Below are 27759 nucleotides of genomic sequence, written 5' to 3' on the forward strand. Positions count from 1 at the left end.
TTTCCAGCTATTATTTTATTTTCGGCTTTTGTTTACAGATTGTGTATCATATTATTCATTAAAGCATCCATGAAATATGGCAAATAAAATGCAAATGAGGAATTCCTGACAAATCATTGTTTCTTACAAAAACATTCTTTGGTCACATTACTTTAAAAACTAACCATAATTTTGCACCACAGCCAAGTCAGACTCTCACTATACATGCATATATCATGTGTGCAGATATTAACAACCTTAGTATTCTTTAAAAAGGCATTGGACATCATAAGTCAAAATAAACATGTAATAGCTGCTGGAAAATTAAGCTCCTCATGAAAAAAGAAAACTGTTCCAAGGAATGCTGTTAGGCTCTTGTCTATGATTGTCTCTTTAAGCCTAACTTCCACATTCTTGCTGTCCTTTTACTTGTTCATATAATAACAGGTAAATTAATTTTTTTCCCATCTGTTATTTATGATGAATCTGTTCACCTCAGCATTGATTTCAGTAGGGCAATATGACCTTGGAACTACCCTCCCTTTACAGAACACCTGGGACTGTTAGTATCAATGATGGCACATTGCCATGCACAAGAGTCCAGAGGTGTATTGTTTGCTACAAAGAAGCTGCTTAACTCTGCAGCCCCATCTATTATGAGGTGAGCATGATTGACTTGTGTTAATATGAAACTTGCCTTCTTGAATCAATGAAATCATATGTTCCTTTGATTTAAATGGGAATGTAACACAGGAAAATTAAGAGATTTGTTTTTTTAATGTAGTATACACCAATTTAAAAGCATAACTGGAAAAAATCATAAGACCTTACATTACTACAATACATACTGGTAATGATACTGATCAATAATCATTAAAAAATGTGCCATTTGCAAAAGTGCAAGGGTGAAAAGAAGAGCCTGTGCTTAGTTAGTGGAGAAGAGATGAACTGCATAGTTTTGGATGCCAATAAGTTATGTCAACTTTAGTTTGTTCATTTTGCATAAATAACATGTGAATATAAGTACAGAAGTTCACTCCTTGCTGGAAGTTCTCACTCTGAATATCTCATCATAATTATAGTGGACCACTTCAGAAAATAAAGGATGTAGGACCTTCCACATCATTCAATCTTTTCATTCTGACTGCTTTCACTATGCAATACCAAAATAAAGCTGAATCACAAGAAAAAAGTAAAAAGAAAACTTCATATAGATTATGATGACAGAACAAACATTTATGTTAAGTTATACATATTCAAATCTTTACATTTCTATGACAGTGAACTCACTCAGTAGCCTTACCTATACAGAATGTTCTCCACAAGTATCATTACATTTTATTGTAGCTAGTGTGAGTTAGAGTATGGCGAACTAGACCCTGCTTCCTGCTGAAGAACTTTCCACACTCAACACATTCAAATTTTTTCAAATCTGAATGAGTAACAGAATGATATATAAGGTGATGCTTTAAGGTAAAGAATTTTCCACATTCTTCACATTTGAATTTCTTTTCACCTGTATGGATTAGATGGTGACGTGAGAGACTCTCCTTTCGACTAAAGTTTTTTCCACATACATCACATTTAAATTTTTTCAACCCTGTATGAGTCAGACTGTGGTACATAAGATGATGTTTCTGGCTGAAGAATTTTCCACACTCATTACATCCAAATTTCTTCAAACCTGTGTGAGTGAGGGAATGGCGTGGAAGATCTTGTTTCCGACTGAAAAATTTTCCACATTCGTCACATTCGAACTTGTTTAGGTCTGCCTCATTTAGCGAGTCCTCATCCATATATTTCTTTTGGGTGTATAATTTCTCGTACTGTTCATACGTGAAGTCATGTGAGCCCGTGTGTTGTGAGGCCATGTTTGTGGACAGACAACTGTGATCTGAAAGCCTTCCACTTTAACAGTCTGGGTAATGTACAGACATCACCGTAGAATTCTTCATAAAACAAAGCTGAGGTTGTAACTCACCAGAAATGCTTGAGTATTTTGAATAATAAATTATGTATCCATAGATATTTCAAAACTTGATCCCACAGACATACTGTGATCACCAGTTAATCAAATGCTACATAAACCACTGAAATGTTGAGTGGTCAAAATAAAGGACAGTTCTGTTGAGGGATCTAATACTTTTTCAGTTTATGGACTGAACTTTTGAGTTTCTTTTTAAAACAATACTGTTATTCTTTTGGCAACTTTGTTATCTGGAAGTTTGTCTTTCTTGGCATCAATATTGCTTGGTAACACTGAAGTCAAGCACGATGAGCAGCACTGCTGGTTGTGACCTCCATCTCATCCCTTGGAGGACAGTCACTGGGCTAGGATTCGTTTTGAACAGCTCTCTTCCATCCTCTTGTTCCCTGAAGACCTTTGGATCGTTTCATACCTGAAATAAATGATTGCATTAAAGTATAATCCTGAATGCATGGCTGAAAGACATTCTTGGGAAGAGAAAGATAAAAAGACACTTTCTAACATGACAGTATAGGTCATCAAAGATAATTTTCTTGGAAAGTTGAATGCAGGATTGCACAAGTCATCATAAGTGATGTTAGTTTTTTTGTCAGTTGTCAATTACATTATAAAACTATCTCTGTACCTATAACTGTTAATATAGTGTAGGATTAAAGTAGGATATAGAATGGAAAAAAAAATTGTCCAAGAACCAAATATCTTGAATACCAAATGAACAGAAGTAATTTTTTAAATCAAATTGATCTCTCACATTTATCATTTAAATTTTCTTAAGTGTGATATTTGCAATAGTGGACAATGTTCCTTATTCTAGTAGTGGAACAAATCATCATCTCAGTAAATGTTCAATAGTAGCATATTTGAATAGATAATGGTCAAAGACAAATCACTGTTATAAGTAATAAAGAAAGTGTATAGAGTATATAAAAAAAAATAGTGTTGGTGAACAAAGCTTCAGTGACACGCTTTTTCAGTGAAATAAGCTCCACTGTCTCTTATATTACCCTCACGTGACAGCAGCACAACACTCTTTAACATCACACAAATACTTCATTCAGGTATTGATTAGGTTAACTGATTTCTTCAACTTGAGTCGCAAGTAATGCTTAGTTGTCCATAACACAACACTTGAATCGGTCATCGCATACAAAGGCCTGGGGAGGGGACTAATGGTGATGGGCTTAGAGGGTTAACAGATAGTGGTGGTGATAGTGGAGGTAGTAGTGGTGATGGAGGGGAGCCGCACCGCCGCTAAGTGGGAGCAGTGGCAGGCTTGGCTTGGCTAGAGCTGCTCGCATATTTCCAGGGCACTATTTTCCTTGAGCGATTACCACCTCTGTGCCAATTACACAACAAATTACCACTAAACTTCACCTGCAGCTTGACCTAATTATCTGCCAGAAACTAGCGTCACCTTGAAAAAAGCGTGTATTTCCTTACTAGAGGTCATAAGGAAGTGGTAACTGAGGAAACCTCGTCCAAGATGGTGCCTCAAGATAGAAGCACCTGAATATTTCACCATTAATAAGGCAAAGCACTTCTCACACCTTCACTTACGCGTCAGTTAATTGTAGTTTGAACACCGGATGCCAGCTTCGAGTGATAAGCTTGAGTCTTCACGCTGAAAACTGCTAATGTAGGTACTCAGCGCCCACACTGTTGCCAATACCGATGCTTGATGTCGGCTTGGAGAATTTGCGGTACTGTTCTTATTCGTATTTCCACAGCGCTTATGATGTAATGTCATGTAGCTGGCCTTATTGCGTGTATCGTCTGTGTTACGAGAAGTTAGTTAGAACCTTTACATGGCTATGGTCTGTGTGATAACAAGATATTTGTGATTGTTTACATAGTGGCTAGAAGGCGCTTAAGTTGGTAATAGTGATCACCCCGCCGGGCTTGTCAAGAGTGACGTCACCGGGAGGCGCCGCGCCGGGGGGGGACGGGGGCAGGGAGGGTGTTCTGTTGGAGACTGTTAATATCTTGCTCTTGCTGGGACACGCACTGTTCATGTCGAGTAAAACTATAGCTCTTAAGCAGGGAATCGATACTTACGGTAGCCAAGATAACATGCGAAGGGCTGGATGTTTCGATGCCAACTATAGTGAGATCTGCTAAACTTTTGCAATTAGTTAGGAGTAATATGCAAACTTCATTCGTGTTCTCAACGTCGAAATTGGCGTGGATAGAGTTTTATTTGTTCTATGTATCCTTGCAAAAGATCAAGACAATGGTGTAGTTCAAATTTTGAGCAATGTTCACGCGCTCAGTTGCGATTTCATCATGAACTGCAACATGAACAAACGTCAAATTGTAATATTCGGAAAATCAGCAACAGTGACCCTTCAGTATACACTAAGACATATTGGTATAACGTACGATAAGGAGCGAGGTCTTTTTTGAGTAACCCAAGCTTTTAAAAAAAAAAAAAAAAAATTGTCATAATCGGAAAAGCAGGAACAATGAACGACCTCAGTACGGCAGACTGAGTGAATTGTATAAGAAAATGAATGAAGTCTCCATGAATGTCACTCGGGCACCAAGAAGCAAGAAAGTAACTAGAATTACATTCTTGTCTGTACCATCTTCAGGAACAACATAATATTATTTATTGTACTTATATTAAATCTCACCCACATTTGGGACCTTAAAAGAATAAATAGATTATAGATGTGATATAACGTAATGTAATCTGAACAGTGTTGAATAGCCACTCCTCAATCAAGTTTTAGGGAAGAAGTTGCAAGAGGACAGTAGCTGTTGATAGTAGTATTGAGTTATTCAGATTCATTTGTATGTCTTTCATATAGAATATTCTGTAGTTCAGACAGAGATATAAGAATTTAAACAACCATTTTTGTTATATCAATATTTTATTTTCATCAACAAGGCAGACTGGATATGTACATATAATTAGAGCCATAAAAAGAAAAAAAAATGATGTAGCTGTATTGAAGAAACAAATGGAGTAGAGATCAGTGAAAATAATGGTAAGCTGAAAAATAAGCTTGCTTTTAAAAATAAACCATATCAAATTGTCACTGTAATCCATGTTTAAGTGAAATGCTTTAATGGATCTCATAATGCTGAGGCTACTTACAAAACCTACACTGTGATGACTTCAGATAGAGTAGTAAAATAGAATGTATAGTACAAAGAATCACAAGTTTTGCCCTTAAAAATATATTGAAATATACAACCATATAAATCTTCATATTTTAAAACATTTTTTTGTGTACAGTAGTAAAATTACCCAACAAGCAGCTTTATTTGTTGCTATAAATTCATACAAATAAATCATTCATTCCTTTCAACTCACAGAAGACAAGTTTTTTGTCACCCAGTTTTATTTTTAATCATACTTGCAACTCTAAGTAGTCATGTGACTTATCAGATGAAAAGAAATCATGGGAAAAAGATTGTGAATTAAAGCTATAATTATGTTGAAAGGTGGCATTAGTGATGAGCTGCACTTTGTCACTGGTAACACCTGTGGCCTGCAATTACTTTCCCAAGCAGTAATCATGGAGGCTCACAGCTTCTTAATTGAGTTTCATTAGCATCAGTTCTATACACTCATTCATACTGGTTTTGCTATTAAGATAAATTTTAATAAATACATAACAGGCAATTGTTCTAATCACCTTCTGAATACAAATGCACAATCTTTACAATAATAATCATGTACAGGCTCCTGTAGTCATAATCATAAATAGTTGAAGCTAGTAGCTATATGATGGTCATACATACAAGTTTCATAATTATAAATTTTCATTACTAAATGCAATAAGAATTTCTCATAATTAAGGAGTGGCCATGTCAGGTATTGTATACACAGTACAAATATGACTGTATAAATTCAGAAACTCATTTTTAGATGAAAGGGTTAATACTTTGTATTACTGCTCATTTGCAATCAATTATTCTGATTGATTTGTGAGAGTATAAGTTCATTTTCTGCAAATTAGCATTTTTTGGACAAAGCAGGAATAAAATGCATTTGACTCAGTTATGCAGACAATCTTGATGACTGGCACTATGACCTTAGAATCAGAATGCACTGCATTTTTCATTGCTTTATTGTTATGATTATGTCATGCTCTGAGAGATGTATAGAATTCAATGTAGGGACTTTCAATTGTAAAGGATGCTTCTCATTTCAGGTGGATGATGGTACAAGATCATACATTCTTCCTGTCACCATCAGTCCATAGAACAATTAACCATTTCATCCCAACTGCTTCACTGTCTGTCAATACAGACTATTCAGGTAAGGTATGTTTAGAGCAGCATTTTTTTTTTTTCCACATATAAACACATAGGCTCCCCTCCCTGATAACCTTGTCATGCTGAGAGGATGAAGAACTGAAAAAAAGCGGCAGGTAGGCTCGGCTATCCATTGTAGTTATGAGAGTTTAATTTGAGTGTTCATACATAAATTTATATACATGGTATATATGTATGAGAAGTGAATATATACAGTGAAGCCATAGTTTATCAAGGAAAAATCATAAAAACTGGAATTGTTGGCCAATTTGACTTCGTGCAATATAATAGCACATTAAATATGCTATCTGGTCTCAGGGAAGATTATTATTTTGGCATGGTAAAACTGCAGCACATGTGATTTACTGCAAGTACAAATGGCAGGTGTGATGCCATACCTTCGAACATTTGTTGCTTGCAAGAGTAGTAACTAGTGGTAGAGAACAATGCAATTATTCAGTAACACTGGGAAAATTCCTTACTTTGCCTAAACTCCTTTAAGATTGCAACACCTGTGTATGTTCCATGGCTGGGACACTAACCTGATATTGACGGGCAAGTAAAAACCAGAGATTCCACATAACCAATTTCCAAATTTGAATATTTTTCTTAATATAAGCAAAAAAGAAACTACATAAATGGCGAGCATTAGTTTTGCAAGGACTAGACATTTCTGGACACTTTCAATAACTTGTGTATACAAGTTAACCTAGAGACTCTTAACATATTTAAATCAATAAGTAGAAGTTTGAGCTTGTACTGTATATACAACAACATTGATGCAACAAAACTCCAGCAATAGTAACTTAGCAATTAATTTTGTGCTGACATCACTTATACCCAAATAAGAATTAATCATACCTTTTAATACTATATATTTTTTACAGCATTTCTATAATTTAGTGGCATTGAATCTCTACTAGTAATGTTGTAGTTCATTTCAATCACTCCTGGCTTGCAACTGGAGCCTGTGCTAGTAGTGCTGTAACCTCATCCTAGATAGCTTGTTTAAAAGTTTCATACTGCTTTTTTCATGGAATAATTATACTGTAAATGAAAATAGCCATATGTGAGTGATACAGGAAGCCCTGGACACTAAGGTGGAATGAGGTGATGGTGTTTAATGTGAAGAGGCCAGCATCTGGGATAAGACAGCCAGTGATGAGGTTACAGGAGTTGGTCACAAAACTATATATTTGGCTCAAACTGTTACCAGGAATTAAGACGATATAGTCAGTCCATTCCTTTACGGTTTTCTTCATTGGTACAGTATTTACTTGAGTCGCAGAGTTTTCTGTTTGTTCATGTTAGTGAGCATTAATGAGATGTATGATGTGAGCAAATCATCCATCTTGTAGCCAAGGGAGGTTTCACACAGGAGCTTAGTTCCTCTCACCAGGTTTCCTATGGTCATGTGGAAATAGGTGTTGCCTGAAGACCAGTTGCTGATCCTTGTGAACGGATTTGTGACAAGGATTTCCTGCAAGTGTTAAGTACAAATTAGTAGTGAAATGGTTATATAGATAATCCTGGTCAGTAGTGGAGCAACCAATACACTGATTTCCATGATGAAAACAGTGTTTTCCCTCAACCAGATCAGTAGAAATTATTGAGAGCAGTATAATTCAAAGTTTATTTTATTAACTTTTGTCATATTACTTGTACATCATTATTTACAATAAGTAATCTTACTGAGTAACCAACCTTAGATACAGGATGAATGAGAGATACACCCTGCTTGTTGATGGCAATAAGGAGATGCTCAGGATAGTTAGGGTCAGTTGTCTGCTTCACCTCAAAGAAGGCAGAGCCAAAAGTAGGCCATCTGAATATAACCTTCAAAAAGGCAATCTTGGCTTCTTCTGGACTCATACCTGTGGGCACAATGCATATCTATCAATACCAGTTCATAATATCCACCAGTCTAAAAACAAATATTGTACTCAGGAAAATTCATCACTGTGCCTTTCCGTTTCTTGATAATGGATTGATTAACTCATCTGATAATGCAATGTTTTCTGATATGCAGTTTTTTTTTTTTTTTTTTTTTTTTTTAATATCAAAGACAAATTTGCTTTACTTTCAAAACTAACATATTTATTCTCACCTGAATCATTATTATAGTGCTGCACTATAATTCTCTTCCATTCATTGGTACTTTGAGCCTTGGAGAGATCTGCAGGTATGAGGTCTCTCAACATATTCCTGAAATTATTCAACTCATCAGCAAGAGAGTGTATAAACACTAAATGTTTTTCATCATGGGAAATTTGTCTTGCTATCTCGTCTGTTTCAAGTCAGCAAGAGAGGAGAGGCTGTGGTGAGTGACTGTGGGTATGTCAATATACTGTGGGTCTGGGGGGAGAGAGAGAGTACACACATGGGCCTTAGAGAGGGGTAAACAAAAGTACACAGGTGGGCCTTACGGGATGAGAGCAAGTTCCTGTTTACTTTCACCAAAGCGAACTCTGTAGACAAGAGCAGCTAGCCGTGCCGCTTCATCCTTTGTGGCCCGATGGTAACCTGCAAAGGAAAGGTTTTACAGTAAGGAAACACTATTATTACACATTTGAACTGCTATATATAAATTCACTAACTAAATCCTTCTTAATGTGGAATCTTAATTCTTCTTAACCTCTTCAGTATTGGGACATATTTTTGCCGTGATTTTTGGGTATGATTAGACAATTTTATTTGCATTAGGAAGGGCATCTCTGGAAGTCAGAAGATTAATGGCCAGAGTCTTCAATATTTTAATAATCCCCGCATAAATTTCTGAAGCTGTACAAAATCGCCAAATAGTAAGCAGAATGAATATGAAATATTGTCACAGTACTGAATGGATTAATGTGGAATCTTCTATCTTTGTACTCAAATCCATCCAATGTTATACTGAATGCAGCTCTGTGCCAGTGGAGTGTCATGTTGGCAGTACTCACCTCGTAGCAACTTGGGGAGCTCCTGGTGGAAGTGGAAGATGATGTCAGCATTGCGGTCCTTCCCTGGCACTGTGTTGGTCCATAATTTCTTCATAAAGAAGACTTGGTATGTGAAGTGGGGTGTCGTACCTTGAAAGAAATAACAGTAACTAATGCAAATAAACAAAGGAAATTTGGTATATTCTTGTATATCATCTGTATTATTTGAAATTTTGTCTACTAAATGCACACTCCTATATAATATGTGAAGTTCAGTTACCATCTCTTGATGGTCGAGCTTTTTTGATCCAGTCTGTGAGGTGTCTCACGAAGTCAAAGAAGAAGTCTCCTTCAGGAACAGAGATGACCTTGTCTGCTATTTTGACAAACAGAGAGAACCCTTCCGAGCTCTTCAGGTTGAGGCGATGGGCTATGGATGAGCAGAAGTCTTTGGCTCGAGTAGAAGAGTCAACCTCAAAGGCTTCATCCGTGTCATCCGGGAAGTACACCTGGAGATCCGCAGACACTCATTATATTAAGCAGGAATAATGAACATATATATTTTCTGTGTAAAATGTGCCAGTTCAAAAGCTACAGAAAAGATTATTTCCTCCTTACCTTGTGGAAGATCTGTGTAGTCTTGTGATGAATGGCTTCCACCTCCACTTGGTGAGGTGGATATTTACGTTGTCCATGTTTGATGGTCTTCTGTAGTCTGTGTAGAGAATCCTGGGCTATGGGGTGCCTTCTGGTGCGTAGGAATTGACTCAGTTCCTAGGAAAAAAACAATTGTTTATTAGTATCCTTTTTCCATTTTTTTGGTTTTCAAAAAATCTTTAAAATCAATACAGGTACTTTCCATAAAATTTGTACCTTCACTAAATTCTGAGAGCAGGCAAAGAGCCCTGTTGCTAGCCACATCAGTTCCCAACCTCGCTCCTCACTGAGTCGATTCCTGTTGTCTGTCAGTTGCTTCATTACTTGGCAGTAAATCTCATCCCGCAATATTTCCTGAAACGGAAACCAGTTTTGTTGAATTTGTTATGATTATAGAAAAAACTATCAAATTGAATTATAGAAGAGATTAGAGATCAAAACACTGAATTGTATAAAGAGCTGCAAAAACTTAAACATACATGTTTAAGTGGTCCATCAAAGATCTGGTCAGTGAGATCATTGCCTTGTCTGGTTCTCCTGGATGGCAAGTCTCCCATGTACTTCAAGATGGCATTGAAAGCATAAACAGCTTCTTGGGCAAGTTCATCTTTATGCAACAGTTTCTTCAGAAGAGGCTGTTTGATCGGCTCCCTTGAGTATTTCCACAAAACGTCATTGGAGGGACGGCGTGCAGATGTGAGGGTGATGGCTCGGGATACTGTGCGTTTTGGTGGTGGCCTATTCAAGAAGCAAGGAATATTGTAATCTCATAAGTTCATCTCATGTAGAGCTACTCTGGGATTAATACTCACTGCAAGTCAGTTTACAATACAACATGAATTCCTTCCTCAGCATCCCATACAACACTGGAAGACAAACCTGAAGTGGTCAAGAGAGTACTCCTCAAGTGTGTAAGGCTTCTCCTGGGAATCGCCTCCATTGACTTGTGGTGTAAACAACTTGCGGCCATGCTCAGCTCCCTCAGCAGTGAAGAGCGCCTTTATTAGACATGAAAAATTAGTCCAATTCACCTACACATGTAGACTACAATTATTGTTTACTTAGTTCTTTTGCTTTTATGATCCTTTGAAGATGGGAGGCACCATGACTTCCAATCTTTTCCACAATATTTAGCTAATGTGCCATTCTGCTGCTACTTATCCTTAAACCTTTCATCTACTTCATTCATAGAGTTCACAGAGTCCACTGTCACTGTTTCATGTCACAAACAACAGTTAACAGATCTTATTGATTAGTAACAGTTAACACTCTTAGCTGCTCACCAAGATGTCTCCTGGAGGCTTGGTAACCGCTGGGAGGACATAGACAGTCTCTGCGGGAAAGTCGCCCTTCTCTCCTGTTCGTTCACATCGTCCCACACACCAGTTAGCACTCATCACTGACTCTCCTGAAGAATCCTCCTCCAGAAGAATTAAATCTCCCTTGCTAAAGGTGAGGAAGTTGATGTTGTCTCCTAGAAAGGAAAATGTATGACATAAATTTAAATATTTGCTATAACTTACCTGGTGAATATCAGTAAAATTGAGGCAAAGCTATGTATCTCTCAAAAATGGAAAACTTACCAGGTGGTTTGTAATCTTGCAAGGCGATCACAAACTTGGAGCGTTTCTTGAGTCCCTCCAGGAAGTAAACCACCAAGTCCCGAATGTCCTCACTGTTGGGACTCTGGAATGTGAACTCCTCACCTCTGACAGTGGAAAGAGTAAAGGTCTGTGTGTATACCTTCTGGGTCTTATTACACGATACAGTGGTGATCTCGGGGAAGGACAACTCCAGCAGCACCTGCTCCTGGTCATCCACAACATACACGCCTGTCCAGTTCACAGCAATGATCACGTCATTCTTCGGTAAGTTGGGGCCTGAGTATCTGGAGAGAATGAGTTATAAAACTTTATATTATAATCATTTGTTATTAAATTTTTCTTTCAATTCCGTGTTGTATAATATTTAAATGAAATGTCAAAATCAATTAGCTGTTTCTTTAGAGATCCCACAAGGAGCAGAAAACTTACCTAAATGCCTCATAAAACCTGGAGAAGAGAAGTGGCCACTTGAACTTGGCATAGCTGACAACATCTTCTTTCACTTTGAGGGATTGAACTCTCTCTTTAACATAATAACTTTTCCTATAAGCAGCAACCACTAGGCCAGCCCAGCGGTCGATGGCCTTGTCACCAGCAGACACACAGTAGTCTGGTATATAGCTTGTCAAGTTATTGAAGAGGCGATCTGTGTTCATGTCACTTCCAAACTCAATATAGTACTGCTGTGCAGCTATCATGGAGAGGTCCTCATCCTTATCACAGCGATATTCACCAAACTTCACTCCTCGTACCACCTTCAGGCAGAAAAAAAAGGAAAAGGTAAGTCCAGTTTAAATTTCTGAAAACTATTCAGTAAAGATTTTCATGGAAAAATCTGACTGGCATTAAATGCATATCATACAAATTTGAAATTCAAGGTATGATTTACGTTAACTCCAATCAATGAACGTAATGAAAGACTTTTTTAGTGTCAGTACTTCATACCTGCTGGTAGATGAGATTTGTAGCCACAGGGTCTTCAGTGGGATCATGCCAGGGAGCAAAGATTTCCTTTCTGAAGAACAGCCTCCAAGGAGCATTCCTTTCCTGGGCACCTTGCTCCTTGGCATACTGCTCACACTGGCTGATAGCATCCATGACGTGGTCACCTCCACTACCCAGCGATGATACCTATCCAAAACAGTGCTTGGTCACTTACTTCTTACTCAAGATATGCAAGTGCAGAATGAAACAGATCCAGGTATACAAGATAAGAATTGAATTAAACTTACTTTATCAAACAAAGCTATGTAAAGGGAGAAACCAAACTGATCACGCAGGCCAATCTTGTCAGAAAGCTGGTTGCACAACTCCCGAGCTGTGGTGGCAGAGTCTGCATACAGAGTCTTGGTGTTCCCATCCATGAAGGTGATTGGCAGCATGAGTGGTTTCTTAGATTTGGTTGCCTGAAATACACATGAACATAACATCATTTGGATCGAGATATCATTAAAAAGAAGAATACAAGATCATAAATTATACATCTTTATAACATCATTTGGATCAAGATATCATTAAAAAGAAGAATACAAGATCATAAATTATACATCTTTATTTCAATAACTTTCCAATCAAGTTCTTTATTCTTCACCAATCTTCCAAAATCTAAAGAAACATGAACTTCAATTACCTGTAATTCTAACCAACTTGGAGGCTGGTTTCTGGTTCCATTAGCAAAGGTCCTCTTGAGTCTCTCCTCACAGTATGGTGCATAGCCTGGGGGACCTTCACGGATAAAGGACAACAAGTATTTCACAAAGTCCTCGGAGGGAGCAAAGCACCCCACACAGAGGGACAAAAGGATCCATCCTCGGGCATGGGATGACTTGGAAGGATTATTGCTCAGTTGCTTGCAGATTTGACAGTATATTTCATCTCTGGAAATCAGATTGGAATTAGAATATGAAAACTGCCAAAGAAAAAGCTTATTAAACTATTATTCATGGAGTGAGTACCAATAATGTCAGTCATTTCAAACCATGATGATAGGAAATTATTCTACATAACTCCCAAAAATGTCACTGTAATTGCTTCCCTTTCCCTCTAAAACATTACCTGAGTTCTGCCCTGAGAATGCCATGACCAATGATAAAATGCAGCTTCTCAAGATTGGATGTGGGTCTTGAGTCAAGCCAGGATGAGTAACTCTCAGCAGTGTATTCCTCCTCCTGCAGGCGACGCCGTACATCATCTCCCAACTTGTGTTTCCTCTTAAGAGTCAGTGAGACCAGCTTGTGCCTGATACTTCGGTTCTTCTGAGACATGTACACCACCTGTAATGTAAACACTTGTTAGGTTTAGAAAACTTAAATGTTCTTATTTAAATAAATTGCAATTAACATGGTGCTCTAAACTCATTAGCTTTAAGGCATTAGTTTTAGTATGCCAATGTTTTAGTCATGCTATTAGTTATTATTCATGTGTAATTAGTTTGGCATGCATGATGAGACAATTATTTAACATATGTACTGCCAGGACCTTCAATATAAGAAGGTTACTCACAGGGTCCATTCCCATTAGCTGTGCTTCCTGAAATTCTTTACTTTTAATGAAATTTCTGCCCAGGGTTGCTGAAACCTTGGACATGACAGACGTTGTGTCTCGGTCCATCATGTGGTACTTGGGCTCAGCCATGTCTCCCATGAAGCGCAGGATGGTGATCCACAGGGCCATGGCAGCCTGGGAAAGACATGGTGTTAGATTCTAAAATACTTATTACAATACATACTACACAGATGAATACATAAGCATACTTACATATGGGCTAACAATATTTCTACTCATTTAACTAATTATTCTTCTCACCAGCTGGTCGCCCTGAGTCTGAAGCTGCAGAAGGGGTTGCTTGAGCTGCTTGCGAGAGTACTGGTGGTTAACGTTACCCTGAAAGTAAGTAGCTGCATATTTCTGGAATTTGTATTCAGACAAGTCTTCATCTTGATCCCCAGGTGGACGTGGAATGCCTGATATGATGTCATCCTCGGACACCGCTCCTTTTCCTGGAGTCGGTAAGTCCTGTAAAAAGCAAAATGTCTTAGAGACTGCAAGAAAATACAGAATACGTAGTTTCTTGGACAAATTACTAACAAAATAACACTGTAACTTCTTACCTGGAAGCGTGAAGGAGGTGCTTGTGTTTCTGATGCAGAATCAGGAGGGAGGAACTCAAATATTCTATCTACTAGTTGAGAATCATCCAAAGGTTCATCCCTCTGTCTCTCAGCCTCCCTCACACGCTCCATTTTCGTCTCTATCATTTGCCGCTCCTCCCTGGCTCGTAGTTCCTCGGCTCTCTCCATCTCCTTAAGCCGCTCCTAAAAACACAAATTGGTTCCTTTACAAAGACTGCCTTACAGATTTTCTGGCAAATGTTTCTCATCCCCTGCACTGTAATACTAAGCAGCTGTAACATACAGATAGCCAAACTCACCAAGTATTTCATTTCTGCTATCTCTCGTGCCTTCCGTTTGTCCATCTGCTGCCTCAGTGCTTTTTCTTCTTCTTCCTTCAGACGTGCTGCTTCCACTCTCAACTTGAGCTTTCTGTACTGACGGCGGGCGATGAGGCCTCTTACCTGAGCCTGGATCTTGGTGACAGCCCAAAGTTTGTGCTGGAACTCTCGTCTTACAAGGTAACCACGACACCGAGCCTGCATGTGATTTCAGGATTAGCACTTTGACTATTTGTGAAATAGATACATCATTATAAAACATCACTTACTTAGAACTTATTTATTTTATCCCAACTACTACTATATACAACATCCATTATTCTATGGCAGATGTTGTAAACTCAGGGAGGAGAGAAACTAAAAACAATACAGTATGCATGAGAACAATGTCAAGAGGAAGTGTTCTCTAATTTCTGTTTTGATATTTAAGGACAGTATCAAGTTATAGTCTACGATACCTGAAGGGAGATGATATGGCCACGCAGGTGCTTGAATCGGTGGGATACAACCCTTGAGCGGATAAGCGCCTGCAGCCTCATGTAGCCAACACGCATGTTCTGGTACCGCCTCTTCTGGGCGTGGGTTCGGTAGTACTTCTGGATGATGATGGCACTCTCCCTCATCTTCTGGAACCTGTATTTCATGTATGTGATTAATTTATAGTCATACTTGCAATTATACCAAACATATAAGGATAAAACAAGGACATAAAATGATGATGAAGTAATGAACCCAGTTTTTCACCTCTTCAACTTTCTTTTAATCTACCTCTGATTAAACATGTTAGTGAAAATCACAACTAAATGATCGTTTCTAGTCTTTGGTCAAAGTCCGACAGAATCCATCACCATCCTGAAGAATTGTGTTTGTTTCCTCACTCTCCCAGAGCATTTCCCTTTTGTAGGTTAACCCTTACAACAAATAGCATTAAACAGTTTCATAAGTGGGGCCTCAGTTCTTACTTTCTACGGTAGTACCATCCCCGGACACAGCGTTGGAGAATGGTGATCTTTTTGGTGAGGACCCTATCACGTTCTTGCTCCAAGAAGAGGTCATGGGCATCTTTGAGGAACACCTTGGTATGGCCTAACTGGTAATCTGCCCGCCCCAACACCTGCTGGCAAATCTTGGTAGTTGCTGCTCGACAGTCCACCTGGAAATATATGAAAAGTAAAATAGATGTTCAAATCTCTTACACTAATGTCTTAATCTTTCAATTACATAAATTAGCAATCATCATTCACACTAGCATGTGTCATAAAAAAATCACTGCAAGTCAATTGTTGACATGATAGTACAGCCACTAGTTCAATCAATTAACCCCTTTTTCCCCAACAATTTTTTAGTTAAAAACGTTTCTTTTTCAGACTAATTTTTTTTTATTTTGGTTCTATATAGTATTTTTCATGCTGATTATGAAAACAGCTTGTAATTACTGTTTTTCCCCATTTTTGTGTTTTTTTAATTTTGAAAATACCTTTGTAAACATATACGAGTTAACTCTTCCTATAAACTCCAAGCTCCCACCTCACCTCCCTCCTCCTCCTCACTTGTTGAGAAATATTCATTGTCTGATGAACTAGCAGTGTCATCAGAAGTATTCAAGCTTCTGAGGGAAGGTTCATATTCTCTATCTTCCTCAGAACTAGACATTTGGGGTGTAAATTATTTGAAAAGGGTACAAAAAAAATGAGTGGTAATGTGGATGAAAACAACACCCATGTGACGACAGTGGTTGCCGGAGCAAGTCTAGTAAGAGCATCCTTGAAATCCCACCGCTCTCCTCCCTGTCGCCTCTGCCAGGCATACGACTTGACTAGAATACTTGTTTCACACTTAGAATGGCTTAAAAAGGCCCAGAATCGACGAGTATATACGTCTGTGGCTGGTTTTTTAAGGTTAAGTTTTAGACGAGTATACTTGTCGACGACTGAAAATGGAACATTTAGTGAAAACAAATATATACATCTGTAGCTGGTTTTTGAAGGTCAAATTTTAGACGAGTACACTCGTTGACAACTGAAAACGAAACATTTAGTGAAAACGAGTATACTCGTTTCTGCCGAGGAAGGGGTTAACAAAGGTTTTGTTGGGCATAAAATCAGCAATTCATACCATTACAATTGGATTTATTGAGGGTCTTACCTTATGAGCTGGTGGACAGCCATTAATGAGGAATCTGTACCTCTCACAAACTCCCTGAAAGTGTGACGGATGGGGTATCCTGCCCGCCTGATTCGTATAGTTTCCATCATGCCAGAGTATCTCAGCTGGCGGCAGCACAACTCACGGTCAAACAACTGCAAAAGGAAACCATGTGCTTTGAGCGCCTTACTTTTGATTGAGTATATTATTTCAATGAATACAGAAAAATGTTGAATTCAGTGGAATATTTAAGAAGTTTCTATCTAAAAGAAAAATCATTATACTAAAATGTTTAATAATATATTGATGATGGCATATAAACACTATGACAAATTAGACATCACTGTTAACCTCTCTCTCTACCTGTACTAATTATTATTGCCATGTCAATCCATCACTATAGAAGCTAGACTACAATAGTTCTCAGCATTAACTTTAAACAAAGTTACCATGGGTTTCTTGAATTCATTGGGCTTGATGCAGCGGATGAAGAATGGCTGACAGGACAGTAGAGTCTTCATTAGCATATCCAGTGATTTCTTGAATTGTGCAGACAGAGTGGGTGCTCTTTTTCTTGTCTCAGATCCCATACCTGGACCATGCAAATTATTATCAAGATTTCTCCAAACAAGAATATAAAAAATAAATTCAATAACCTGTCACATGTTGGTAATATAGCTCAGGAACTATGTTAAAATAGTCAATGAAAGCATGAATATGGAGGGCTTTCTAAATAACTCAACATCTTTCCTTTGAGTCATGAAAGGTTCAATGTATCCTTACCAATGTCCTCAACAAAAAGATGCTGAAGGAACTTGTTTGAGGTGTTGTGGATCAGCTGTAGTAAGTCTGCACTGAATGTATCTCTGTTTTTCTCCAAGAAACCTGAAATTATACATTTCATTTACAACCACAGTAAACAGCAGTGCATGTATGAATAATATACATTACGTTCACCTTGCTCCTTCATTATGCTAGTTTTTCCTTTTTTGATTTCATGATTAGTCTTAGTAACCTTCCTTACCAAAGCAATCTTCTTTACCTCTAGTGTCATAGAAGACAACTCCTGCAAAATGGTTGATACCAAAGGATGCATTTAGATCAGACTTAGGTTTCAAATATTGTTTGTGATGGGAATGTTGCTTGTGGAGTTTCTGCAGCATAGTCTGGTCAGTGCCCTGTAAAAAAAATCTCACATGAGTCTATCCTTTTACATAAAAATTTATTAAACTATGTAAATGTTCTTAAATTAACTTATTTGGAATCTTATTCCTAATAATAATTGTAGCTCTTCATTATCAAGGACTAATACTCAAATATTTATAGATAGTAAGTGGACACAGATTGGTAGATGAACTGTCATCAAGTCCAACAGTTAGCTTAATGGAGATCTGTAAACAGAAATCAATCCAGTCAAATTTTCCTTAGAAAGTAACAAGTATATGAAAAGTCTGCCAAAGCTGATATGAAAGTTTGCATACTTTTGGGAACTTGGACTCCTCATCAATGAGAGCCATGATGTTGAGCTGCTTGATGGCAATCAGATCAAGAGTGTCCTGATTGTCAACAAACTCAATGTGCTGCCAGTTGATGTTCTCAGAATTGTATTCCTCTTGTTCTAGTTTGAAGATGTGCTGCACAAAGAACTGCTGCAGGTTTTCATTGGCATAGTTGATGCAGAACTGTTCAAAGCTGTTTAGGAAAATTATTTGCATAAATGAAGGGCCTTTTAAATATTCAAAATGCAACTATCCATGAAAATAACAAATGAACCATAAAGAAAAACTATTTCAATATCTGAATAAGCTAATTTGTTTTCTCATTACAATGGTTTTGTGCTTAGGTTTACCTATCTACTCATTCAAGATTTTTGGTTCAAAGAATACATTACATTTACTACAGGATATATTATAAACCACTTTATAATAGAATAATGTGATAGCGAAAACAAACGAACCTGTTTGTCTTGAAGTTTTCAAAGCCAAAGATATCAAGAACTCCAATGGAGGTTCTCTGGGTGGACTTCGGCTTATAGATGGCAGCGTTCACCTTGCTTACTATCCAAATGAAGAGTCTTCCATAGATACCTTTAACAAAGGCATCACGAACGTCTGTGGCTTGACTGTGACTTAGATGAGAGACCTATAAAAACAGAAAGCAAAATTTCACATAATTTTGACTTCATCTGAATACTTAAGATGCTTTCACACACAATCTTTCCAATCCTTCAACCTGAACAGCATTTCAAATATTTAGTTAAGTAAAAGTAAAACCATATAATATTGTAATAACAACTTACAACAGTCTCTCCTTGTGCAAAAATAGTCCTAGTAGTGAGAGCAATCTTAATTGCACTTGGATCCACCCCAAGGAATCTTGCAGCACGAGCCAAAGAGGTGATGTCTGGGATCTCTGATGCATCCAGGTTATCTATGGTACAAGGAAATTTTATGTGACAGTTCAAAAGATATTGTCAGGAAGATATCATGTATATCAACAATTATAAATCAGTTACATCCCCATACTGAAGCAGTCATTTTTCAACATCCCTTCATCCGAGCTTTCTCCAGCAGCCTTACCTACGACAGTGCCCTTGAATTTGACATTGCCAAGATGGAGGATGGCTGCAAGGACCTTCATGATCTCCCACACTTCAGAATCGCTGAACATTAATACTTTCATGGCTGAACGGATATCAGCAAACTCTCTGGCATCATCTCTACCTTCACACGTTATGCTTCCTCCCTGGAAAAATATATAGATGTTTGGACAAGAAAAGAAACAGTACAGAAATGAGGTGTTAGATTTAAAAACTATATCACATATCTAATATGTCCATAAATTAAATCTTCATATCAGCACTTACTCCTGTCAGATACTTGTACTGGGAGGCATCTGTAAGTTCTAGCTTTTGTCTTTCCTCCCTTGTCATTCCAGCCAGCATACAGTAGAATACGTGGTAATTCCTCTCATCAGAACCTTGGGACACTATACGGGACTTTTCGAGGAGGTACTGTTCAATGGCAGCACCTTCAATCACTCCATCCTTGGTGAAGTGGATGTCTATGTACTTACCAAAACGGGACGAGTTGTCATTCCTGATGGTCTTTGCATTGCCAAATGCTGGTGAAAAAAACAAACATGTTTAATTTAATTTATTGATATGTTTATCTGCTTAGTATCTAGCATGTAGCATTAACTATTTCTTCTTTAGTGTGATGCACACACATGATCATACTGAGTGGCAAGATGTGTTAGGGCTAATATATCATCTACAAAAATCTTCACTCTTTCCATAACACTCACCCTCTAATATGGGGTTTGCTTCCAAGATTTGCTGTTCAATCCAGGAGTGCTTCCCCGAGATGGCTGCAAGGTACTGTAGGATCAGCTTGGTGCTCTCTGTTTTTCCTGCACCAGATTCACCACTGTGGGTAATGAAAGCAAGCCATGGTAAAAAGTTCACAAGTATAACAATGTCACTCACCTCATCAACTTCTATCTACCACAACCACAGAATTTTCAGTGACAACCTAGGCACTTCACTGAGTTTAAGCTAATTATTTCAGTGCACTAACTCTTGTCCCAAAAAAGAAACCAATAAAGAACCAACACATCTTATGGTGGTATAGTTTCAATATGCTTGCAATGACTATACAGTAACTCTCAAATTATCCTTTCCAAGTTGAAATACAAAAGCTTAAGTACCTAATCACAATACATTGGTCTTGCTTGAACCGCTTCATGTTGTTGTAACATGAATCCCCAATGGCAAAGATGTGTGGCGGCAGTTCTCCGATCTTCTTGCCACGATACAACTTGATCTGGTCCACTGTGTAAATAGGCAGGATCTGGTACGGATTGACTGCCACCAGGATGGAGCCAGTATAGGTCTGTGACAAAAGGTAGGCATTGTCATCACCATGAGAGAGAGAGAGAGAAGAGAATCCATTTCCCACCAACTTAAAACTAACAAAGGTGAAAAAAGGCTTTGAGATAATGCAAATTCACAAGTTTATGATTACAAGCTTACGTACAACAATCCACTCTTCTTTTCCCCCCATTTTCCAGATTCAACAGGAAGGAATACAGCAAAGTACTATAAACTACTAATAACTCCTCAGCATTAAGCTACTCACATAAATAAGGTTTTCATTGTATCTGATGAGAAGGTTCCTGAGGATGCCAGCTTCATGGAGGTCGCCAAGGGAGATCATGTCCTCCACACCCTGCACGGATGTGGGGTGCATGGCCTTTATTCTCCGCTCGGGGGTGAGCCATTGTTCCTGAGGGCAGATGTGTTGGTCAAAACCTGCCTGTAGACACCCTTGACACTTTTCTGTGGTAATGAATCATAAAACGATCTAGACAACTTGAGCTAGTCCCAGGCACTGTACGACGTAGAATAACCACCGAACCACCATACAACCACACTAGCAGTCTCGATCGTTACCAGCCGGTGGTTACATGTACCCATTTACCATCGACAAGCAACCACCCACACCGTTATCAACCAATACAGCCACACACCTTTGCCGTCAGCGGGCACCAGGAACCTCCAGCTACCCAAGCGAGGCCACCTCAACACAATTGCCCCAACAAAAGCTCCGTTCTACCAAACGAGACAACACACACACACACTATTCAGGGATGCTTAAGTCGCTCTGCTCTTCCTCTTCGGCGCCTCGGCTCCATCATCTTTACGGGCTTACGAAATTTAATATACAAATCTCCAATATATACAATTGCTGTACCACCTTAGATGGAGGTACATTCTTTTTACCTTTATTTTCCTATTTCCCTTTTTATCTGCATATCCTATGCAAGTACATCACCAAAACAATAAGCACCTTTAACCCATACACGTTGCCAATTCTCCCACATCACAGCCAAACTATATTTTCATTGGCACGTTAAATAGTTGCAACAAGAAGATAAGAATATTGGTCAAAATTTATATTAAAATACCAGTGATATATTTCAATTACATTAAAAAGTAGGTCACAAGAATAGGGTGGTAGATGAATAGAGCAGAATGAAATTATCAGGTTCTTTTTGGCATTAGAAAAAGGTTAATCATACCGTCATTATTATAGGGTTATTATAATTCTCCTAAATCATAACAGCTGTAATTATCAAAGCTAGTCACACTGTTGTTACTGGGACAGGATTAGTCATACTGTTATTTGCAAAGTGTCATTCATACTTTAATTTGCCAGGCTCAGTTGTAGGTAGTTATTTGCCAAGTATCATTCATAGTTATAACCGGTAACTATTAATGTCACTTACAAGACCCATTAATAGTTATTCGCAAAGGGTCATTCATAGTTATTCTTATACAGAACGGGTCATTTACACCATTTATCACCAAAGGAACACGGGCAATCACTTACCTGGGAGTCGTCGTCCTGCACCTGGATGCGGCGTCCCTCGGCACTCACCACCCGCGCCCCTATCGCCACATCAAACTCCCGCCTCGACACCGGCTCGATCCATATGTAGTCTCCCTGGAAGCAGAAGTGAAGATTACGTATAGGATAATGAAGACTGACATAGGAAAATAACTAATGGTGAGGAGGATAGGCGATTAAGAAGTGAAGGGAAATGGGAAGTTAAGAGAGTGACAAGATGAGATAGAGCTGGGAAACGGGAGGAAGATGACGAGAGGACAACACGAGATGGGAAATGAGGAGACGGGAGGTAACAAGATGATGTTTAGATATTGACTAGAAAACATGATTAGATAGGAAGAGAAGAGAGATGGGAGATGTATAGAACGGAGATGAAAAGAAGTTAGCAATGACGAAAAAACAAGAAAACAGGAAAGTAAGAAGATGGCTAGAGAGAAAAACGTGATGAATACTGTTATGCTGCATGTATCTACGGAATGTTGTGTAGCAGTCACAATCTCAGCCTTGAGGAAACAGACAATTTCAATCAGCTGTTCCTGTGTCGTCCAGGAAGTACACGCCCTTAGTGAGCGGTGGCGCAGAGGAAAGGAAAGAGGAAGACCAAGAAGCGTGAAAGAAAGGTTTATACTCTATTATCCTGGGAGTGCACCAAGTCTAAAGTTACATTATGCCTTTACGCGTTTATTCCCGAGACAAACAAATCTACTCTTCTAAGGAACTCAAAGCAACGGAAATGATTTGCGGATAATAGCATGCCACGAGTCTCGGTTTCAGTGTTTTGAACTCAGAAACGAGACTGGTTTGTTGATAAAAGGATGAACTCAACTCATGATCTTGGTTGAAAACACTTTAAACCTACTTAAATTTGGTATGTGCTGCCTACATCTACAACTTCCATATTTGCAGAGAAGACTGGATACATGCAAGTGTTAGCTGTGTCAGTCTGTAGGGAAAGAAACACACCGCTCGAGAAGTGAGGAAGTCCACGCTGTCGGAGTCTATCTGAGATGGTTTCCAGGTGCCGTCGTGAACACCGCTCTCCGGGTGCACTATTAAACTCACGCCCCCTGCAGTGTAGTACCTGAAGGCTGTGTGGCGCTTTAACTCTTCTGTCTCATAGATGTTGACCTTATTCAGAGAAGGCCGGTAGCCAAGTTTGCATTTCACACGCATGAACGGCGCTTCCTCTTCAGCGATACGCGTCTCCTTATTTCCTGAATTTGTGCCATTTAAACCCGTAGAAGCCATTTCTGGGGACAATAACGCTGGAGAATCACGAACTACTGCACTCTTACGGGCGTCAACAACAAAGCCATCTGAGCCAAAACGCACAGTACCCTGCAGATCGACAGGACCTTGGTGGCGCCCATTCACCGTGGGACTGTCAACGCCTTCCTCTAGCGAACCCAGCGTCAGGCTACCTCGCTCCTCCATACTGTTCACCTCATGGTCTCGCTCCCCATTCATGATTGCGTCCAATTTTCAGTGTCCCAAATAGTACTGGGCGCTGGTGATCACATGATTCGCCGTAACCTGTTGTTATGCGATGGCCGTGAGGAAAGCCAGGTGATGGTTGATGAGTTCATTCCTATAGTGAGATCCAAAGATGGCTTCTTCTCATGCTCCAGAATTCATATACATCCCACAATATTTGACTAATGTATGATTCCCGGATGCGTAAAATCTCTCTCTCTCACACACACACACACACACACACACACACACACACACACACACACACACAAAGGGACAGAGAGGAAGGAAGTATGACGCCATGATTCACCCGCCCTCATCCCCCGCCTCTCCCGTTACGCTCCTGCTCGTTAATATTTCCCTACTTCCCCCAGTCCCGTCAGCCCCGCCCCTCTCTGCCTCCCACTTGCCCTTTCCATCTTCAATCACCCCTTTCCTAAGCTCAAAACCTTTCCATGTCTGCCCTTTTGCTTCCTCTTTCACTGTTGCTACCGTCCATCATGCCTTCCTTTCATTCCCTCCTTTGTTATCCTTTACCTCTCCTCTCTTTACCTCTTTACTCTAATTTTTTTTTATACTTCCATTCAGTCGAACCGTAACAATCTACAATTTTCATCGCTAAATTTGAGTTCCCTTTTTATTCATCTTACTTTTTTTCTTCTTTTTTTCAAGGGACATCTGGGTAATGGATGGTATTTTCCGGAGGCTGGTCGAGGGCCTTAAGGGGTGACCGATCAAGATGCGGAGACATGTATCAGCATAACACCACACGAGTCACCAGCCACCCACCTTCCACCCACTTCCCGTACCGGCCCTACATAGTAAACACACACAGATATAACTCAACAGGTCCTCTCCCACTCATACAGAAGTCCAATAGAGTCTCATATATAGAGAACTCAGTCCATATACCCATACATACGTCCACTGGTCTCTCATATGTACACGTGATTCTGGTTAAGTGGATGAATCATGTCGATAAAATAACAGGTCGCTTATTGAATATTGATGACTGCAGATAGGTCACGTACAAACCATCGGTAAATGTAAGTAGCAGATTAATAACAAAACAAATAAAAGAAAAGGAAAGCTGACACACCACTTGGAATAGAGAGCAATTGTTTATAAGCAATACTAACAAGATAATCAGTTATATAAGTACACCCAAAAATATCGCAGGAACATAATATACAACTTGAAGAAATAACGAAACAGAGCTCACTTCGATTACAAAATCACCACACTCAGACACCACTTCTAACCTTTCGAAAGCACAACAATAACACAGGTAACAAACCACACAAAGCACGCATAATATCAACACAGAGGGTACAGACAGCACACAGCACGACCACTACCACCATCACCACCACTAACAACCACACGCATTCCCTCCGACCCTCACACGCGCACCAACAACACCCAACTAACTCTCGACACACGCCTCGCCCCTCGGCCCTCACCTGCTGGTCCCCCTCCACCTCGCTTTATTCCAGACCATGTGCGCTCGCTTCCCCCTGGCCACCCGTCCTTTACCAACGCTAACCGAAGCTGAAAACAATCTGACAGACTATCCCCCCCTCCCCCCATGACGACCCCTGAACTAGATTCCGGATTGGGTTCTAAGACATTTTGGAGATTTTTCCTAAAAGGTTTATTATTATTCTGAGTTTTAGAGCGTTTTCTTTAATTATTAATGAGAAAAATAGTGTTAAGAGCTCAACTATTAATCTCCGTGGCAATTTAAGAATAGTAACTAGAGAACGAAGCGTTTTTAAAGATAGGAACCTTAGGACATAAGGTTTCGAATTTTTTTTCTGTTACATACACCAAGACCTCGGAAGCGTATCTAAATTACTTCCGAGTATTCTACAAAGGATTACAAAGGATTATGGACAACAAGAAACCTCTAATTCCTTGTTAAGCTATTTGATTTCACTACTTCTGTTCTTACTATACAGGATTAAACAAAGTAAACGAGGGGGTGGAGTAGAGGTAGTGCTGGTGGTGGAACTGTTTAAGTGCAGAGCATGTTGTTTGCGTGGTCATACTGGTGGGTGGAAGATGAGAGATGACGGGTGGAGGGTGGAGGGGATGGAGGATGAGGACAGGGAGGATAGTGGATGGTGGGTGAAGGGGGGTGGAGACGAGAGACGCATGGGTGGAGGGGCTGTGGGAAGCTGGCAGGGCGGGGCTACATTACAGAGATGGTGGGGGAAAGGGCGGGAAGGTGGGGGTGGGAGTATAAGGGAGGAAGTGAGTGGTCACGGAAGGGAAATTAGGGCAGGGAGGGAGAAAGGAGAGGAGGGAGAGAAAGGAGAGGAAGAAGTAGAAGGTAAGAGATAAGTAGAACGAGGGACAGAGTGACGCTGATAAAAGTGAAAGGAAGTAAGAAATAAGGGAGATAAGAAAGGATAAGTCAGTGGGAATGTTTTGACTGCACTTTTTAAATGTTTCCTTGTTACACCACCATATTATTTGGATTTTACTCCAGTCGGAACCATGCTCTCTCTCTCTCTCTCTCTCTCTCTCTCTCTCTCTCTCTCTCTCTCTCAGCGCGACGAGTGGCAACCAGACTCGTCTGAACAACTTTCTCAAGAAAACTACAATAAAAAGTAGCAAAAACACTCCAAGAAGCAAAAGCAGCAACGGTGATTATGGAGACCTGTTCGTTTTAAGAAGAGCTGATATCTGTCTTTTTGCGCCATCACAAGTTATATTGCTTACAAAACTAAAAATTGTTTGTAGAGAATATTCTGTCGGGTCAAAGAAACCATCCGCATTGCCAATTTCAGCATGAACTGGTGCATTTTACATTACTTTAATCTGTCCACGTATCTTGTCATATCACATTAAATTTTGATGTAGCTATATTAAAAAATTCTCACCTTGCATTTAATATTAAACAGTCTCTTTTGGTCTTCATTCTTTACTTGGCTTTTGTTGCGATTAGTAAGCCACTGGGACAGTATTTATTCCACTATTAGCGAGCCACAGGGCAGTATATATTCCAGAACACTTGTCTTTTATATCTCGACTCTTCCTTGGATTCCAGCTGAAGTGAATGAGGTTTGCAAACCTTTCGCCGATTCTAGCGCTCGTTGACTAAAATATTTTGCTTCATGAACGACAAAAAAAAAAAAAAAAAAAAAAAACCCATTGGAATCTGGTTGTCAATTTTAATCCTTTGAAAAAAGTTACATGGTTGAAAAGAGCAACTTGCGAGAGGATTGGACTGAGTTAGGCATCAACTTATACGCCAATACACTGACCTCACTAAACCCACGGGCAGGGATTTCTTCTTCCTCCTCTTCCTGCCGGTGCTCATTCTCCTCCTCACTGCCTTCGGCTAAAGATAAAGCATCATAATCTCTTACAGGTTGGCAAGCTAGCATTCCCCCCGAGCCTCAGCACCTGCCCAAAGTCTTCGGTCATCCAACTTAGTACGCTGAATGGCACGAGGCCTACGTACCTAGTAATTTTAATCGGGTTCTGAGGTGCGTCGGTTGTTGAAACGGTATGGACTGGACTGGGTAAGACTCGGGTGGGTTCTAGGCTAGGCTGTGGATTAGAAACATGAAGCGCGCCAATCTCAGGCAGAACTTGAGGGAGGGTGACTGGGTGAGGTGACTAGCGGTAAGGGAGATGGTTAAAGGAATACAAACGAAGACAAGCAGCAACTTACCTCTTACAACCTTCACTTCAATCCATCATTCTAATCTATAAACATACGACTACGACTACTACTACTACTACTACTACTACTATACATCTAACACGGGAGAAAGCGCGTTACTATCAAATGAAGCTGAACACATCATCATCTAACAAAGGTTGGTGGCATAACTCTACATAACTCTTGTCTCTC

The 27759-nt window shown here is 39.4% G+C and overlaps 1 protein-coding gene across 1 annotated transcript; it reads right to left on the bottom strand.

Moving 5' to 3' along the window:
• On the bottom strand, nt 1-25303 carry LOC123515365 (myosin-VIIa-like). The gene is given in 40 exon segments (XM_045273869.1): nt 1-2378; nt 3524-7712; nt 7937-8106; nt 8340-8437; nt 8659-8755; nt 9172-9300; nt 9431-9659; nt 9769-9924; nt 10024-10161; nt 10287-10545; nt 10687-10805; nt 11091-11281; nt 11391-11695; nt 11841-12166; nt 12357-12542; nt 12644-12817; nt 13042-13288; nt 13467-13684; nt 13914-14090; nt 14217-14426; nt 14522-14725; nt 14842-15060; nt 15321-15495; nt 15825-16015; nt 17008-17054; nt 17057-17162; nt 17457-17599; nt 17791-17892; nt 18050-18185; nt 18489-18699; nt 18965-19149; nt 19307-19437; nt 19587-19752; nt 19874-20130; nt 20314-20435; nt 20716-20900; nt 21147-21293; nt 22401-22514; nt 23382-23951; nt 25229-25303. Coding segments are annotated over 38 exon segments (6981 nt in total). The 5' UTR covers nt 23886-23951; nt 25229-25303; the 3' UTR covers nt 1-2378; nt 3524-7505.
• Between the last annotated feature and the right edge of the window lie 2456 nt (nt 25304-27759).

This window comes from Portunus trituberculatus, chromosome 39, assembly GCF_017591435.1.
Source record: "Portunus trituberculatus isolate SZX2019 chromosome 39, ASM1759143v1, whole genome shotgun sequence".
Taxonomy (NCBI): domain Eukaryota; kingdom Metazoa; phylum Arthropoda; class Malacostraca; order Decapoda; family Portunidae; genus Portunus; species Portunus trituberculatus.